This window comes from Beta vulgaris, chromosome 1, assembly GCF_026745355.1.
Source record: "Beta vulgaris subsp. vulgaris cultivar EL10 chromosome 1, EL10.2, whole genome shotgun sequence".
NCBI classification, from domain to species: Eukaryota; Viridiplantae; Streptophyta; class Magnoliopsida; order Caryophyllales; family Amaranthaceae; genus Beta; species Beta vulgaris.
In genome coordinates, this window is record NC_079202.1 from 59,933,179 (window position 1) to 59,952,724 (window position 19,546).

General features: G+C 34.4%; 3 protein-coding genes across 3 annotated transcripts; 1 reads left to right on the top strand and 2 right to left on the bottom strand.

Moving 5' to 3' along the window:
- Positions 1 to 4,324: 4,324 nt before the first annotated feature.
- LOC104886959 (WRKY transcription factor 22) lies at positions 4,325 to 6,966 on the top strand. Its single transcript, XM_010671526.4, has 3 exons — positions 4,325 to 5,041; positions 5,168 to 5,278; positions 5,766 to 6,966. Exons 1-3 carry the CDS (start codon positions 4,491 to 4,493, stop codon positions 6,241 to 6,243), a joined length of 1,140 nt encoding a protein of 379 aa, XP_010669828.2. The 5' UTR covers positions 4,325 to 4,490; the 3' UTR covers positions 6,244 to 6,966.
- A 3,596-nt stretch (positions 6,967 to 10,562) lies between these two features.
- Positions 10,563 to 12,863, bottom strand: LOC104886951 (pentatricopeptide repeat-containing protein At3g61520, mitochondrial). The gene has a single exon (XM_010671515.3). It carries the CDS (start codon positions 12,861 to 12,863, stop codon positions 10,563 to 10,565), a length of 2,301 nt encoding a protein of 766 aa, XP_010669817.2.
- A 1,344-nt stretch (positions 12,864 to 14,207) lies between these two features.
- LOC104886945 (3-methyl-2-oxobutanoate hydroxymethyltransferase 1, mitochondrial) lies at positions 14,208 to 18,740 on the bottom strand. Its single transcript, XM_010671504.4, has 5 exons — positions 18,200 to 18,740; positions 16,438 to 16,644; positions 16,219 to 16,365; positions 14,945 to 14,998; positions 14,208 to 14,855 (listed from the first exon to the last, which is right to left on the bottom strand). The coding sequence occupies exons 1-5, from the start codon at positions 18,608 to 18,610 to the stop codon at positions 14,631 to 14,633; spliced, it is 1,044 nt and encodes a 347-aa protein (XP_010669806.1). The 5' UTR covers positions 18,611 to 18,740; the 3' UTR covers positions 14,208 to 14,630.
- Between the last annotated feature and the right edge of the window lie 806 nt (positions 18,741 to 19,546).

Genomic DNA, 19,546 nt, shown 5'->3' on the forward strand with positions numbered 1-19,546 from the left:
CTAATCTCGATTATATATATATATATATATATATATATATATATATATATATATATATATATATATATATATAAGGGTGTGTAGTGGTCCAATATTGGACTAGATGAGATACTAATTGGACGTTAGGTTTTGGATATATTGGACCAAAATTTGTATTTTTTAAATTAAAAAGATTTTTATGTTTATATTTCAACATATTTATAAATTAGTTACATTAAAAATTTTATCATTATAACAACAATAATCCTAAGGGTAATAAAAAGTAGGTTTTTAGTTTTCTAATTTTTATACTTTTTTAAATTATAAAATCAAAATTTCCGATCCACCTGTCTGAACCAAAATTTTCTCCTGGTTTGGACTGGACGACCGAATTAGAAACCCGAAATCGTAATTTTATATGGATCGAGGAAACAGTCCAGTCCGAATTTCGGCCCGCTGATGCTTACAAAAACCTAAATATAATAAGGATTTCATTTCAATTTTAACATCCCATTTAAATTATAAAATTATATATTTCCACAAAATGAGCAAATATGGTCTCGAATATTGCTGCCGTCTATACTTAGGCGGTGGATAGTCTTGTTCCCATGTAGTAGTAATTGGTTTAAAACCCTTGATTCATTTGAAACCAGACCAACAAAATTCCAATTACCAATAAATAATGCGCGTGTCCCACCACCCACGTTAAAAAAAAAAAAAATACTCCATGGGGGTAATTTTAATTCCCATCGTTAAGGGCGCCTGCTCACTCCCACCCCATAAATGCTAAAGACACCTCCTTTGCATTTGCATTTCACAAGAAGGTTTTTGGGTCCCACCGCCTCATCACTTTCTTTTTGTCGGTATACCCTTAGTCACGAGCAGATGTAGGTCCCACCAGAGAGAGAAAAAAAAAACCCAAAGCTTAGCTTAGCATTGAGCCGCGTTTCTACCTTTTACTTCCCGCAAATCCAGCCCCTTTGACATTTTGATTAAGTCAACCTATACCACTCTGGTTTTTCAGAGGAGAGAGAAAGTGGTGGTAACATATTAACAAAACCACCCTTTTTCTTCCACTACCACTTTCATCAAATTTGTATGTTCATTCATATAACCTTATGTAGTTATGTTAACACTTTTTCTTTAAATTAGTTTTGAAGGATTACGTAATGCTCTCATAAAATCACTATTAGTTTTAAATCTTTATTGTTTGTTTAGTACTTCCTCTTTGTTTTTTTAATTACATCATTTTTTTAATGTTTATCTATATATTTCTTTCGATGTTAATATCTGTTATTGCGTATCAGTAAAAATTATAAAAAATTAATTATTAGAATCCTTGCATTAAGACAAATCTAACAAATACTTGATTATGTTTTTTTTTCTTACTCCCTCCGTCCCATAATATAGTGCTTGTTTCTTTTTTTACGGTCTCCAAAACGTAACTTTGACATTTAATATCTTCAATTCCTTATTAATAAAAAATATAAAAAGTTGATATTATGAAACTACACATTGAGACGAATCTAACCAGATCCTACATGAATATGTTATTTTATATATACAAATGAGAATATTCGGTCAAAGATTTTAAAATTTGACCACCAAAAATGAAATAAGCACTATATTATGGGACGGAGGGAGTATATAATACTCTCTCCGTTTTTAAAAATTGATACATATTCATTTTAGGAAATCAATTAAACTACCAATTTTGACTAATTATTGTAATCTTTTTTATAATTAATAATATAGTCATGTATATTGGATACATTATATTAACAACTTAGTTACACTACTTGCGACTTAAATCTTATTATAAATGTAACATTTAGATTATATAACCCTGTAATTTGACCATAAATTATGCATCGATGAATATGAAAAACATTGATATATAAATCTTGTTAGATTTATATAAATCGTTTATTTTTATTGTATCCACTTTTCATATATTTTATGAAGAATAAATACTTAAAGATACTTAACGGAGTAATATATCTATACAAATATATTAAAAGACGTGGGAATTGAAAACAAGAAACTGTGCCACGTGGCGCTCTCTCTAGGGAGTTGTAGTTCAATGAATCCATGTACAATAAAAATATTAAGAAATTGCATAGTATAAAGCTTGAACCCGAGACCTCAAGTACATATACTAAAGTTTTAACCACTAAGCTAAGTTGTATTTAGTGTTATAATCATAAAGTATTATATTAATAAATGAAATTTTTTCTTACCCGGGGTCGGGGCATAGCCCGGGCCTAATAACTAGTTTATATTTTAAAATGTGAAAACTAATGAAATAAAAAAAAAGGAAACATACAAAATTCAGTAGATATTTATGGAGTTATTGTAGTATTAACCATTTTATTTGGACCATTAAGGTTATAAATCAAAGATCGATTGAGCACCGTATTTAAAAGCTTTTACACCGTCGTAAATTTGTAACCATATCCTCCGTTCCTTATCGGGGTATAGCCCGGACCTAATAACTAGTTTATATTTTAAAATGTAAAAACTAATGAAATAAAAAAAAAAGGAAACATACAACATTCAGTAGATATTTATGGAGTTAATGTAGTATTAACCATTTTATTTGGACCATTAAGGTTATAAATCAAAGATCGATTGAGCACCGTATTTAAAAGCTTTTACACTGTCGTAAATTTGTAACTATATCCTCCGTTCCTTATTTAGGTTGATAGCTTGACTCACACATTTTTCAATGCATATCTTTAATTATAAATATATGTAATTAGTAAAAATTATAAAATATTGATATTATCAAAGTATTAATTGGGAGAATCAAATAAGACCCCACATGATTATATTTTTTTCTTCTATATTAATTTTTTTAATAGTGCCTCTTGAGTGTAATATATTATACCATAACTTATTATGTAACGTGCGTAATCACATACCCTTTAACAAGAATGACATATACTACACAAATAATAGCGTGAATTTCATGTCATTTGAGCTTTTTTTTTTACAAAAAGAAGTAGATTGTTACACCATAAATTATAGAGTAACAATTTAAGGGCCTGTTCTCTTCGGCATTAAACAGCTGAACTGAACTGATCTGAACTGAACTGAATTGAATTGAACTGAACTGAACTGATCTGAACTGAACTGAATTGAACTGAACTGAACTGAATTGAACTGAACTGAACTGAAATGAATAGTGATATGTGAGAGTAAAAGTATTGTCAAGAGCTGAACTGAACTGGTCTGAACTGAACTGGTCTGAACTGAACTGATCTGAACTGAACTGAATTGAACTGAACTGAACTGAACTGATCTGAACTGAACTGAACTGAACTGAATTGAACTGAACTGAACTGAAAATAAGCTGGGGAGAACAGGCCCTAAGAATTTGTAAAACGTAATAAATTCTATGTTATTCTAAATAGTGTTAAGACACAAACTAGGAACATCAATAATTAACAGAAATAGTAGTCCGTTTATGCTTATGCAAATATGGGAACTAGATAATTAAACTATTATACAATATCTTTAATTTGGATCAAGTAACTAAAAAGTTTGATCTATACATCTAGATATTCATTACCTTCTACTAAAACAAAAAAAGATTATGTTTTTTTCAATAATATCAAGATAGTTCCTGAGACGATGCTACATTTTTTGAATACTGTTACGATTGGGGATAATTAGTTTGTATTTAAAACTTACTACATTATAACAAGTAGCAAAAAGAAAAAGAACAATCACCAAAATACATTTGAAGTTCGATAAGTCTTCTTATATTATCCAAGATTTGTTTAATTTCTCATTATACGAAAGTTTTTAAATATTCATCCTGTATAAAACATCGATTATACACTCAAATATACTATAATTATACTTATTGATTATTTACTCGTGTAGATATGTTATTTTGCTCATTTTGTATGTATCCTCCAACATGGTTACATCGATGTTAGTTATATCTTCTTATTTTCCTCGTCCAAATCCTCACTCTTCTCTCATATCTATCTTCTTTCAATCGATCACACTGAGTAATTAAAGCATAATACATGACTTTTTTTTACTTACTCAACTTGATCAACCTCAATTTAAGACCAATATATATAAAAAAATCCCCAAACACAAAATATATAAATCAAGTAATGATACAAAACCCTCCTTATCTATAACACAAAATAACAAAACCCAATTAAAAGTAATTCAATGAAAACATAATTCCCACCTTTAAAATAATTTCTTTACAATATTCATAAAAATGTCAATGTATATAATGCACCCAAAAATACTATACTTGAAATGTCCTTTTCTATAAAATTTCTTTTATATATATAAATCCCATCCCACTACCCTCCTCTCTTTTATTATCTCTCTCTCTCTCCTCTTATCCCCCCCTTCCCAACCTTCCAAAAGTCAGCGCCTTCTCTTGTCTCCTTCTTCATTCCCTGATCTTTCTTCATTCTCTCTCTCTCTCTCTACTTTCTCTCTCCTCCCCTGTTATTTTCTCTCTCCTCTTCACATCCATGGAAACCCCTCCAGATTGGGATCTACTTGCCGTTGTCAGAAGCTGCTGCACCACCACCTCAACCGCCGCAAATACCACCTCAACGGCGGATCTAGAACCTTCTCATCTACCACCACCACCACAACAACAACAACAACAAAACCCATGTTTTTCTTCACCTTCTTCGTCTACTAATTGTTCATTTTTCCAGTTTTCAAACCCTTTTGAAACTTCTTCATCAACGACGTCGTTTTTAGGTGGTCAACAAGAGTTGCAGGATATTTGTAGACCGTTGATTTGCACCACTACTACCAGTGCTACATCTAACACCAACATTATTCTTAATAATAGTAATAATATTAAGAATAATAATAATAATAGTTTTCAGTCTATCTCATCTGCTTCTTTAGCTTCCCCTGTTTCTTCACCTTCTTCTGTTATTACTGGAAGATCTTTTGGAATTACAGAACAACCGCAACTTCGGGGATTAATTAAGCCTTCACATGTCATTTTTGGTGCTAATTCTTCTTCTGTTAATGCTTCTTCTCATACTCAAAGAACAAAGAAAAGGTTGATTTTTTTTTTTCTTTTTTTTCTATTATTAAATTTTATGAGAAAAAAATGAATTTTGAGGATTACCCATTTGCTAAAATGATGTTAATTTTAGTGGGTTTTGTTTTGATTTTTGAATTATAGGAAAAATTTGATGAAGAAGGTCTGCCATGTTCCAGCTGAAGGTCTTTCATCTGATATGTGGGCATGGAGGAAATATGGACAAAAACCCATCAAAGGCTCTCCATATCCAAGGTAGGATTTTTGTTATTTTTTTTTTTTTTACTTTATTTAATGTATTTTTTCTGTGAATATTCTCTTATTAATTTTAATTTTCCAAATTATTTATGTTTGGTCTTGCATTTTTTGCTTGATTCTTACCATAAACTAGAGGAGAATTTTAATTTATTTTTAGTCAATTTATAGAGTTTACACTAAAGCATATGCTAAAGCACCTAATGATAACATGCTCTGATAAGTTATAGAAATTGTGTTCAAACTCTTATTTTGCTTTATAAAGCAAAATCAATTTTAAACCAAACAACAATAAGAATCTCAAATCTCAATTCATTTTTAAACTTTCTTTTATGGGTGAAACCACCAAAGAAGTACTTGTTCAATGAAATAAACCACTAATAGAAATTCACCTACCAAAAAAATTATCTTTTTTTATCTTCAGATTCTGCTTAAATTTTCTTTATTTTTTCACTAATTTCCATATTTTTTTTTGTTTTTAAAATAGGGGATATTATAGATGCAGTAGCTCAAAAGGATGTTTAGCAAGAAAACAAGTAGAACGCAACAGATCAGACCCAAAAATGTTCATAGTCACCTACACAGCAGAACACAACCACCCTATGCCAACTCACCGGAATTCTCTCGCCGGAAGTACTCGCCAAAAACCACTTTCCACCGCCGGAACTCCGCCGGAGCAACCCACATGCTCATCTCCCTCCGCCGCTAGTCTCTCTCCTTTGACCGAAAAGTCAGAGTCAAAAACAGAAGGAGATGACTTACTAATGAAAGAAGAAGAAGATAACAATCATAATAATGAGATGGGTCTCTCTGATTTGATGCTTAATGATGATTTCTATGTGGGTTTTGAGCAAATCGACGCCTCAGATGGCAGTGATGGATTTTCCGACCATTTTTCGCCGTCTTCGGAGTTTCCTTGGTTAGCTAGTAACAGTAGTACTGCCGCTGCCGCCGGTGGGAGTTGACTTTTTCCGGCACAGGTTGACTTTTTCCGGTAAAGGGTTGACTTTTCCGGCAGAGGGTTGACTTTTTGGATTAATTTTCTGGTGATGGAGGTGGTGGTGGACTGGTGGGGGGAAGTTTCTTGTTGTTGATGATGGAGGGATTGACTTTTATTCATTGACATGATGGTTTTTTTTTTTATTTTTTCCCACTTTATTTTGGTCAACTTTAATTTATTTTTTACTTTTTTTTTTGTGCTTTTGTGGAGGGGAAGGTGGGAAAAATGCTCTCACTATTTGTGAGAATCTATGTAAGGTCACAATGGTATTGTGATTTGTAAGGTAGTGGAAATTAACAGTGAAAAGTTAGAGAGAGAGAGGGATAAGGAAGAGAGAGAAAGGACTTTTAGTTGGTAGAATCTCAATTCTCAACTAAAGTGTTATCAAAAAAAAAAAAAAAGAAATTATAAAAGGGTGATATAATGTAAGTGATTGTAATGGGAGTGGTCCATTAATTGTTAGCAAGAGAGGAGAACCTTGTAGAGGAAAAAAGGGGATGGTTGGGTGCATATGCTTATAGTTATTCTTTTGTTTTTGTGAAAGAGGAGGAAGAAAAAAAAAAGGAAAAAGAAAAAGGGAAGAGGAATAGTAGTATAGTGGTAGTACTTAGAGATAATAATAAAAAAAAGTGAAGTTACTTATTTGGTATATATACTTCTTTTTATTGAAAGTATAATGATTGTCTTACTTCTTCATTCTTTTAAGGTGTATTCCATCTTTTATCCAAATTGACTATTCTTATTATTCACTTTTTCATGCATTTTTTAATTTATATACTTTATCTTTTAGATTTAAAGGTAATAAGTCCCCTCAAAAAAAATTTAAAGGTAATAAGTCTTTGGAACTGTGGTATTTAAGGGTTTTATATCCATGTGTTTGAGTTTTATAATGATTGACTAGTTTATACATTCTATAACTCATGAAAGAACATTTAACTAGAATATTTGGTTTGAGAATTTGATATAGAAAAATAAGGTCAAAAAGGGGAAAAAAAACAAAGATTAATTGTAAAATGTTTACTGAGTAAACATTGTTTATAATTATGAGGGGTGTGGTAGATGATTTCGAGTAGCTTTTATTGTTGGCTTTCGACACAATCTAACAATAACCAAGTAAAGCGCTTAATAAAAGACAATTTGGGAAGAAAAGTCAAGTCTTTAGCAAAATCTAAATGCTGATTTTACTAGAGGTGATCATGGGACGGGTCGAGCTTTCGCCAAAAAAATGTCTCATTTTGGGCCAAAGCCTCGGTCTGAAATTACCACGCGTAGACCCGTTAATTCGGACCGGGACAAAAATTAGCCTAAACTTCTGTATTTAATTCTCTCGTGTCACTTTTTTGCCCAAAAAAATCTGGTTGGGACCCGACATCGAGATAAAAAACCAAGCCCAAAGCTCGCCCATTTTGGGCCATATCCATGTTGATCACCTCTAAATTTTACTAGCTTTTGGATTATGCTTTCATTTTGCAACAAAAGAGCCATTAACAACCTTTTTACAAAACCCTCCCCTCATCCGGTGTTCAAGTTAATAGGTATATTAGTTTGTTTCTCTAATATCTTTTTTATAACTTGTGCGGTAGTGCCCAACCTAGATTTTTGAAAGTTTTCTTAAAAAAGAAAGCAATTGATCACGTATTGCAAAATTGTGAAAAAATGGTATATATATATCAAACAACGTCTCACGTGAATGATGCTTTTGCTATAAATTCTATAAATTGAAAGAGATTTAGGACATCGTCGAATAATAACAAATATATTGAGATGCTCTTCTCACAAAATTAGACAAAAGTGCATATTATTAGCTTAATTTATTAAAACCTTCAACCAAGGGATTAAAGTTTGATCCAAAAAACAAATTTTTTTAAATTACTTATATGACGTTATGTACTCTGCTATTTCTTATTACGATGAAAAGTTAATTAAAAGACAATCATTATTGCAGAAATTTGTGTAAGAAAGGCTCAAAATAGATAAATATAAATGTGTTAATGGATGACTATTCATTCTTTTGTAGGTAGGGAAAATTTTTAATTTTCGATTAAATTATTTTAGTTACATTTTCTATATTTTAATTTAAGGGATTTTGTTTCTTCTAATTGTACTTACTCATTGTTAAAAAGGATTTTTGACCAAACCCCCCTAAACAAGGGGGTTTATTACTAGCCATCATAAACTTAAAATATTAAAATAAACCTCTCATGTGTGACAAATTGAGTACTTTAAGCTATTCTTTAACAATTTAATTCAAAAATTTATACTTATTACATTTTTTTTGAGAGAAAAAGGAAACATTAAGAGGATTTACACTTTTACATTGAAGTAGTTAATAAGGGGTCTATTCTTATAGCCACCATTTGTTTGCCTATAATTTTAAGTGAATATAATTGTCTAACACCTTTTTTATTTATTTATATGAACCACGAAAGCAGTATAAAGTACAAAGAAAGGAAGGGGAGATTCGAATTTGTAACCTGTTGTTCAGACGTTCACAACACCTCAATTTTAACCACTAGACCAAGACATCCTTGGTTTTGTCTAACACCTTTGTGCTCCTACTAACAAATATGTTTAGAGAAATGTTCATAATTAAATGTAAGAATACACGTTACATTAGAGGTTTTGATATAGGAATATCTTGATCAAAACATCATTAATAATTTTTCGAAACAAACATGTTAAAAGGTGCCTTTGATTAGACATTTTGTCGTAACCCTCTCGTTTTTTCATTGATGTTGCTTGATAGTTGGCACTATTTGAAATAACATAGAATCTTTAAAATTTTCTCAATATATAAATTTTTTTTTAGCCATGTAAATTGTTGTTTGATTCATCTCTATTACTTTGATAACATCAAATTTGTAATTTTTACAAATACATAATTACATATATCCATATTCAAAGATGTGCATCGGCAAATGTGCAAATTAAACTAACCATGAATAGGGAGCGGAGGGAGTAATATAGATGATTTATTTTAATTTTGATTAGCTTAAGGTAATGATAAGGATAAACCCTTCATTTATGGATGGTTTGCAGTTAAAATCCTACTATATAAAGGTAACTCAAAAGTGGGTTTCTACTTGTTCTGGCTTCATTTATGCTATGAAAGGGATGGTGATTGTTTAAAAAATTGCTAGTTTTGGGACCATCGGATGGAATCTGTGAAAACACATGGTTCACAGCTGTCGGTTCTCAATCTCCAATGAAAGTCACCATCTTTTTCCTCTTTTATTTTGGGAGGACAATTCCAATAACTGCCTAATTTTTAACTGAACTCTGCAAATTTTCAAATTTAGTTGGCTTATTTATAGAGCAGAGACCACTTACAGGTTACAGTACCAAGTTTTGAGAGTAAAACTAGTGTACAAAAGAAGCAGCAATTTCTTGTAGTGCCACTACTGCATATCAAAAAAGAGTGATAGTCTGAAATCCCCATCTATCAACTTAATATGATTTCTAACTGCAAAGTGAAGCATCCACAATTCGTCTTCATGATCTAACTTCTTTTTCCCTGGAAAATTTAATATAGATATTCAACTATGGGCGACCCAACAAAAACGTACTTGGCCGTGGTCGATAGGTAGCCGGTCCAGGCCATTAATAGGGAAGCTTTTGCAATGACTATAATTTTATGGTTGCCATTGGTGATTGTAAATGCAAAGTTTAATACATTGAAATCAAGATGTAGGCCTTGTCATGTTAAATGCAAGTTAGGATTCCTCTCTTGTTTTAGCATCTCTGCTGACAGATTGACAATCATATAAAACAGAAATGTGGGTACGATACACCATCACAAAATCCTCCCATATACATGGGACTTTGAGCTACATAATCAGCTACAGTTCAGCCTGGTTTTCCAAGAAAATTCAGTTGATACTGATAGAGTATTAAAGCTTAAGCTGATGGTTGGAGTCGGAGGAATAGTTTAATAATCTATCAGATACCAACATTTGTATTGTGAGCTTAATAGAGAGGATAGTTGAAGGGTTGTACCAGAGCCATTTTATCCTTTGACAAACTATCTAAGTTAGTCAGCTTTATCTACTGAGCTAAGCCGCTCTATGAGTACCTCCATGGTCATAAGCCATCTGTATCCTTCGTTAAACTGCATCCTTCAGCAAACTGAGTTGTCAGCTTCAAACTACTGAGCTAAGCCACTATATGAGTACCTCCATGGTTATAAGCCATCTGTATCCATCGGCAAACTGTATCCTTCGACAAACTGTCTAAGTTTGTCAGCTTCACCTACTCACCTGAGCCACTCTACGAGTATCTCCATGGTTATAAGCCATCTGTATCCATTGGCAAATTGTATCCTTCGACAAACTGTCTAAGTCTGTCAGCTTCACCTACTGAGCTGAGCCACTCTGTGAGTACCTCCATGGTTATATAGTCAGGATGACAAGCCAGTTCAGTCATCTTTTCCATAAGCTCAAAAGCTTTTTCGAGGTGATTCTCATCTCGTAGGCATTTGAATAAAGCATTGAAGGTGTTCGAATTTGGGCTAACACCTTTGATCAACATGTCTTCAAAAAGAGAGAGAGCCACCTCCATCTTCTTCTTCTGGCATAGAGAATCTATCAAGATATTGTATATCACAGTATTGGGTGGAATCCTGGTGGATGATCTCATTTGCCTGAAAATTTTCATGGCATCATCAAATTTTCCTACCGAACAACACGCGTGAATTAGTGCTCCATATGTGACAACCGTAGGAAAAATTTTGTTGTCCACCATTTGTTTAAGTAGTCTATGAGCGGTTTCAAGGTTCCCACATTTGCTGAAATACGAAATCAGAGTATTGTATGTGATACCATCAGGTTTAAGTCCAACCTTCCCCATTTCATTCATCAACCAATGAGCTTTATCCAACTTATTCTTCTTGCAAAATCCATTAATCATCACATTGTAGCAACCAATGTCAGGGCGAAATCCAGCACTTCTCATCTCCAATAGAACTGACTCAACATCATCCATAAGTCCAGCTTGGGATAAACCATTGATCAGGGTATAGTAGACCTTGGCATCTGGTGCACATGTTTGCTTAATTTCATCAAACAACTCCATCGCTTTACTGATATTATTCACACCACAGAAACCACTTAATAACATAGTATAAGTTACTTTGTTTCCCTTCAACCCTTTTTCTTGCACTTCACGATAGAACTTGAGGGCGCTGCCAACATTTCCATGTCTGCACATACCACCCACCAAAGTATTCACTGTAATGACATTTTGTTGAACTCCTTCCTTTTCCATCTCACCATAAAGTTCAAGAGACCTCTCAAGCTCACCATCTTTCAAAAATCCATCAATTAGACAGTTATAAGTTACACTTGTTGGAGAGCATTTACCCTCTAACACCATCTTTCTCATCAAAGCTAATCCTTCTTCTACGCGTCCAACTTTACATAGCCCATCAATAAGAGTATTATAAATGACTACATCCGGCTCAACCGGAGCACCTATCTTTCCCTGTCTCATCTTTTCAAACAAATTCAAGGCTTCATCAATCCTCAAAGACTTACAAAGATGATTGATACTAATCCCAAGTGTTATAACATTAGGACATATGCCTTTCACCTGCATCTCTTCCATAACAGATTTCATCTTCTTAAATTGGCCATCTTTTGCCAAACCTGTTAACAAAGCATTGCATGATGCAACTTCAACAGGTCCATCCAACTCCATGAAACCATGCAACATCTTCCAAGCCATGTCACTCCTTCTACTCCTACACAGCCCAACAATCCATTTCGTAAGCATAACAGAATCAAGAAACAAGCCGAATCGACCAAAGTTCAATACGAGCTCCAATATTTTCTCTTCAGACATCTCTCTGTCGCCCTTCTTAGCTTCCAACAACACCGGGAAAACAATACCAAAAGTGTTCACATCTGGCGGGAAAATCGCATTTGGTTTCAGCATTTCGTCGAGCACCTGGAATGCATCATGAAAACGCCCACATCTAAAAAGTTCACCAATCAATACATTCCGAACATGGGTATTCTTCATTTGGGCATTTAAACCATCATAAAACATCACTGATTTCTCAATCATTCCTTCTTGCCCACACCACCGGATGAGTAGGGTTGCAGAATTGACAGTTAAAGGAACACCCAACTCTTTGAAAGTGTTATAAAGATCAAAGAGCTTCTTTTTCCAATCAGGTTGACGAATAACAAGCTCAAAAACAGCTTGAAATGCAAAAGAAAGAGAATTTGCATCTGGGAAATTATTACAACGAAGGTGTTCGACGAAATTAATGGCAGTGGAGGAATCACCCAAACGACGAGTAATCTGAAGGATGTCATTGCAGGAGAGAGAATGAGAGTCGGAGAAAAGAAGCCCAGAAAGCTGCTTATTTGTTTTCCAATTTTCATTGTTGTTGGATTTGAGGATGTCGACAATTTGGGCTAATTTGGGTGATGAGGATGATGAAGAGTCTAGTTTGGACGGGTTATTATCAATGCAGGGTTTTTCCGTTGCTAAGTGAAGAAAGGATTTCTGAAGTTGAGGGTTTTGGTGTCTGAGTAAAAGTTGCAGTTTTGAGTATTTTGGTGCTCTTGATGTGATATTCATCTTTCTATCAGTGTGGAAGGTGAAGATTTTAGGGGGGAAGAGAGGGAATCATATTGAACTTTTAACATTAAACGGCTGCTTTACTCGGTTACTCCCGCAGCCCGCAGCCCGCAGCCCGCAGCCCGCAGCCCGCAGCTTAGAGGTTGCGGCGCGACTAGGCGCTCGGGTTAAACGGAATATAATAGCACTTTCTTCGTAAAATAAATGAAACACTTATTATTTTTATTTTATAATATATAAAACATAACTTTATTTAGTATTTACTTTTCTCTATCACTCTCCTTGTCACATGAGTCCATCTTTTTCTTTCTCTCTATCTCTATCCTCTCCTAAATCTCTATGTCAAGGGTCATGCATTTCATTTAAAACAGAATAGAGGAAGTATTATACTTTTACTAGCGCATGCGCAACACATAAGCTAACATGCACCTTACCCGACTTGGTTTAAAAACATGCACCTTACCCGACTTGGTTTAAAGATAAATATATTTTTCTTTATAGATAGAGTTGTCGGCCTGATAAGAGGATTAATATGATTCAACATTATAGTGGTTGTATATGGTCAGATAGACACATTTTTAAAATTCAATATAAGCAGAAAAAAAATTAGAAGAATGTCATGTGGGTTGACATGACATGGGTCATGCCCATCTCTATCTAGGACTATTTGACCATGGCCTGTGTGATCATATCCATTCCATTACATTGTTAAACCTTTATAGAATTTTTATCAATCATACCTATAGAGTATAGAGGCCCTAATTTTCGCATATAAGAATTTGTCAAGGACATAGGAATATCTTAATATGTTGACAGAAGGCAGAGTACGCATATAGATATAAGTTCGATCATGACTGCAATAAATGATTGTCCTTGTTAATTGTTTAAAAGTCATTCTCTTGAGATTCTTAAAAGAGATTTAGAGGAAGTTTTCAAATAAAGATCCAGTTCCGACAAAAGAATGTCAACTTGTGCTTGTATTCGTAATTTCTGATTGGACATTCTCTAAACGGATTTCCAGTCATTAAAAAAGGAACACTTAATATCAAAGAACTAGTGCAAATTAGTAGGTACACACGTCTATGTGGTAAAAAGAAGGTGCACACGATGAACATCAAGCACTAGATTATGAACATAAAGACGAATATCAATAAAGTAATGAACATATACTAACAGAGATGCATATATGTTCATTTGGCTTATTAGCTATGTACATATGTTTATTTGACTTGTTATTCATGTACATTTGACTTGTTATTCATAAAAGATGCACAATACAAAACATTTTCTAAAAAAATTTCATAGAACTAGTGGTCTTTCGTTGCAAACAATATTCATAGAAGATGCACAATACAAAACATTTTCTAAAAAATCTTCATAATATGAATTCAACAATAAATTACATAATTGGGAGACCCCTGCTTTATTGCTTCTGAGCATACAACCATACAGGGCATGATCTCATTAAGAAGACAATCGACTCTTGTATCAGAGAATAGAAAGTCCTACACTAAATGAGATGTCATTTCTGTAACCAAATTTGCAGCACTTAATCTCCCTTTATTGCCATGAAATTTCTCCAGCTAAAAATACAGCCTCTCAGCACAATTACGGCTACTCGACAGCGAGTTATAGGCATGAACAACATTATCAAATCCTATCATCGTGCTAAAGTATGAAATCCGAAAAATTCTGATACCCTAAACTTTATTGGACAGAAGAGACAGTGAATGAGTTGTTACAGATCTTCACTTAGGTGATTTAGTTTTACTCCATCTTTTCAACAGCTTCAGCTGCAGCAGTGGCAGCTTCATTCAATCCCATTCTCTTTAGCTCATCCAAGAAACCATCAACTTCTGAAGCACTGATTTTATATGGGCTGTGAGCAGGTCCAGGGAATGAACCTTTTGTCACTTCATCCTTGTACTCCACAAGAGCTTTGTTAATCACATCTCCCACGTGCGCATATTGCTTGCAGAATTTAGGAGTAACCTGCTCATAAAAAGGCCAATAAGTTATCTATTTTCCCACTTCTGCAAGGGGTGGGAGATGGCAAGGTTCAGAGACTTGCACTGTCTAACCTTTGCATGGTGAGGGTGTTGCAGCATTCCCAGTAGATCATGATACACTAATACCTGAAAATTCAGAAGCATCTTGCTTTGGTGAAAAGGTTACTCATGATAAGATCCAAATGATCATATCTCATGAGGTTGAGTCTACAAATATATGATAGTACGACTGAATGTAGCAAACATCCAAAATCCTATAGTAAAAAATTGCATGAACAATTAAGCACGTTTCTCTGTTTTTAAGTCTGAAACAGCGGTAAAATTAACTGAACATGGGACCAGCAAAAGGGTGCATCATACTAAAACTAATTTATCTGCAGTACTCTGCATCCTTGTAATGAATCCATTCATTGCACAGGGAAGCAAGGAGGGAAGTAGCTATTCTGCATTACAGATTGGTAGGATTCCTACAAGTAGATAAGAATTGATTGTTTAGTGTATCCAATTTGTGATACACAGCACGGGGACCATACTGAACATAATGATATCCATAGATTTAGGTCCACATCAGTGCTTCAAGAAGAGACACTTACTTTTGCAGTCTAGAAGCGGTAAAGCAACTGAGTCGATTTATTAAACCAATAGAAGATGTGCTGTAAATCACAAAAAAATAGCTTTCTATTTTTAGTTTTTCTCACATTTTTAGAGTTAATTTTCCTTGGAGTACTGGGGGATGGTGTACAAGTCTTCAAACAACTTATAACTTGTGCAACATAGATTCTCTTTTTTGACGCGTTGCGAAGAAAAATTTGGGGTAACCTTTCCCATTTCTTTCTGCAAGGAGCTCAGATTGGATGCAAAGTCCTTAAATTTACATTTCCATTGAAAAATGATAATAAGTTCCCATGAGAAAGATGGACCGAAGATCGCCATTTGCAGCATAGCAGAAAGCTTAGCTAAAGAAGAGGTAGTGTTAATCCCAGCAGAATGGGGCCGGTTGCATGAATCAAGATTTTATCTCCGGTGGTGTCTATGTGGAATGTTTTGCTTACTGTTGCCATATGCAAAGTGAAAGTCACATGTAAGTTTACAAATTTTCTACAAACTATCACTCTATGGCTCTATCTAACATTTCCTCCTATAACGCCTGTCCCGCAACCTACATGCCCAACCCACCCGTCTGTAAGAAAATTCAAGTGGACCGCTAATGACCCGCAGCGACCTGCCCAATAATAAGGCCTAGTCACAGACATAGTAACTCCTTTATACCAAAACAAGTCATGAAGAATGTATACACATCCAAAGGAACCTCAAATACTCATAAAATTCAATAACATTCAACTAACCTGTCCACTGCAAAAAGGTCCTGCTCCAATACCAATGGTGGGAATTTCCAACACAGCTGTTGCTGCAGCAGCCACTGCTGCAGGAACGCATTCCAAAACGACAGCAAAACATCCAGCTTCTTGCAGAGCAAGTGCTGTCTCCACAACCTAGTACCAAATTTAACTTCAGAAAATTATTAAGACCAAGATAACATGGGGTGAGGGTCTTTCAAAACCTACCTTAACAGCACTGGAGATGTTTCTCCCCTGAGGCCTAAATCCTCCAAGAACACTTATGGCTTGTGGCGTCAATCCTACATGTCCAATCACAGCAATTCCAGCTTCAACAATAGCCTTTGCTGCTGTAATTCTCGAAGGCGATGCTCCTTCCAATTTTATAGCATCCATTCCTCCCTCTTTCAGAATTCTGACAGCTGAATCAACTGCCTGTTTACCATTCAAACTGCCATATCACAAACCATCACAATTACTGGAAATTGAGACATACATTCAAAATATCAAATAAAATATGCACAAAGACAATGGGTGTGTGGTACAACAACTTCAAAGCTAGCTCACATTTTTAGGAAACCAACTATTGTAGAGGTGTTTGGCGAACAAATAGTTAAGCTAGCTACAATCGAGATGAAATAACGTTCTCCTACAGATTTCAGCTAGTCAAATGTTCTGAATTTCCAAATTTTAGCATCAGGTCAACTACTCCTAAACCGCCAGCCAAACGAGTCCTTTTTTAAGAGTAGGGGGCGGAGTGTGGACACAAATGGAATAGCTTCTGGAGCCAAATGAGTACAATATTCCATCATTTAGACCTCAACAGCTTCCAACAAAATGCACAATGAACCTCCTTGCAACAGCAAATCAATTTCTCTTGAAAGTTGAAAATAGTCATTGCCAGCAATTCAAATCAGGAGTATTATCAATGTAGCAACTAAGAAGGTGGTGAATGTTGATGTACCTTGTACATGAATTTACATGGCATTTCACAAATATCCAGACTAATATATTTCCCCTAATATACCACTCAATGTCATTATATGCTTTTTGAGTACAAATTATTCAGCCAATCAACCTCTTCTTGTCTTTGTGCGCTAAATTGACTAAATCAGATCAACACCAAAATTTCACAATGGTTAATAATTATCCACATTCCACAATCAATCATCAAATTTTCAAACTACAAATTGCATCCCCTACCTAACCAACATCCAATCAAACAAGAAAGACAAAATAAAAACAAAAATGCTATAACCATCAAAAATTAACTTCTTTTCATACAATGAGCAACTTTAAAATTAAAAATAAAATATTATAGAATGTCAAGTTAGAGCCAGTTTATCTCATAGATGTACAAACTTTGTACATCAACTAACTTAGAAATACTAAGTCATATACTTAAATATTAAGGGCTCGTTTGGTTGAAGTTGGAAAGTATGACTTCCCATGAATTTGCATTGCTCATGCAATTTTATTTTCTAAGAAGTACATCTTTTTGTTTCGTTGAACATGGAAAATTTTATTTCTAATGGAAATTTCCACTTACGAGGGGACTAAGTTATTTTTCCTTTCATCTTGTAGGAAATAGAACTTCTTATAAAGTTCTATTTTTCATGTTTTTGCCAATCAAACAACAGCACATATATTTTGTTCATAGGAATTCTAATTTCTTATGTATTTGAAGGTTAATCAAACAAGCACTAAATCAGTGACTTAAATACTACTCTCTCCGTCCCAAAATATTGTTCCCGTTTCTTTTTGCACGGTTTCCGAGACATACCTTTATTTTTATTAGTAAAAAATTTAAAATTTAATATTACGAATGTACATTGAAATGAACCGAATAAGACCACTCATGAGTATATTTTTTATACTACAACAACTATATTTTGAGACCCAAGGGAGTACTAAAATTATGACTTAATATCTGACCCAAATGCCACTTAATACAACATCTCCGAGATGAATTAGCATTTTCTCCGAATACCTGGTGAGTGGTGGACTCATAAGTACCAAAAGGGAGGTCCCCAACAAGAAGAGGGCGCAACGCACCACGCGCCACCGCGCGACAATGAACAAGCATTTCATCAAGAGTTATCGGCAACGTAGTATCGTGGCCGTGCACAACCATGGCAGCAGAATCACCGACGAGACAAATATCAATTCCGGCGGTGTCGAGGTGTACGCCGGACGGATAATCGTAGGCGGTGACCATTGTTATGGGCTCTCCTTTCTTGTGCTTCTGCTTTAGATGAGCTAGTGTGACTCTTTTATCTGGGTTTTGGGGTTTTGGACCGCCGTATACGGTGTTTTCCGGTATGTTGCTCATTTGACGGATGTAGAAGCGGTGGGGTATGATGGCGGCGCGTTTTAGGATGTTGTTGATGATGGCCGCCATTGGAATGAGAGAATTGTGATGGGGTTGTTGGCTAGTTTTGTGATGGGCTGCTATAAATTTCAGTATTAAATTGAACTTTTGTACACACTTTCAAATTCTGCACCTACTAGGCTTCTTCTACTTGCTGGTTTGGTTGAACACAAAAACTAGCATTTTGTGAAAATTAGCCACTAAACTGAACCAAACTGAGCTGAATTGAAGATAAACTAGTTAAGTTATTTTTGTTTTGTACTTATTTTCAATTTAGGGTTATGTTCTCTTCAGCATAAAACAACTGAACTTAACTGAATAGTAATATGTGAGAGTAACTGAGTAAGAGTATTGTCCAGAACTAAACTGAACTGAGGTGAACTGAATTGAGTTGAACTGAACTGAATTGAATTGAGCTGAACTGAACTGAAAATAAGATGGGGAGAACAGACTCTTAATTCAATTCAGTTTTAATTTAGTTGCTTTTAAAAATTTAATTTCTTTCAATTAGCGATAACAATGGTCATGGAAAGGATCCGACTCATTTACAAGGGTTTAGGTCCATACTTTTTAGACCCAACGGACCTTGGCCCCAAAGATCATAGGTCGGGTCTAGATCCACATGTGCCATACCCGACCCGGGTGTTTAGATCTATTTACGTATTTAAAAAAATCACCTAAACTCTAAGGTTTTATGAGTTGTGATTTTGTGAAATCATTAATGTTGTGATATTTTAAGATTTTATGAGTTAATATTTTATTTAGATAATATTTTATCCATGAATGGATAACCGATATATATTAGGGCGAAATTTTCTAATCACATAGATTCAAAGATATGATGAAACTAAAAACTAAGGACTATTTAAGAGTTAAGACCCATAACCCGCTATACCTAGTGGATATGGGTTCGGATCTAGACGACTACTTACTTTCAGCTTTACACAAGTATTATGCACAATTTAA

Coding starts and splice junctions, on each gene's coding strand:
- LOC104886959 (XM_010671526.4), top strand. CDS start 4,491: ATGGAAACCCCTCCAGATTGGGATCTACTTGCCGTTGTCAGAAGCTGC. Junction 5,042..5,167: donor ACTCAAAGAACAAAGAAAAG/GTTGATTTTTTT, acceptor TTTGAATTATAG/GAAAAATTTGATGAAGAAGG. Junction 5,279..5,765: donor AAAGGCTCTCCATATCCAAG/GTAGGATTTTTG, acceptor TTTTTAAAATAG/GGGATATTATAGATGCAGTA.
- LOC104886945 (XM_010671504.4), bottom strand. CDS start 18,610: ATGGCGGCCATCATCAACAACATCCTAAAACGCGCCGCCATCATACCC. Junction 14,999..16,218: donor GACCTTTTTGCAGTGGACAG/GTTAGTTGAATG, acceptor CTGAATTTTCAG/GTATTAGTGTATCATGATCT. Junction 14,856..14,944: donor AACACCCTCACCATGCAAAG/GTTAGACAGTGC, acceptor TTTTATGAGCAG/GTTACTCCTAAATTCTGCAA.
- LOC104886951 (XM_010671515.3), bottom strand. CDS start 12,863: ATGAATATCACATCAAGAGCACCAAAATACTCAAAACTGCAACTTTTA.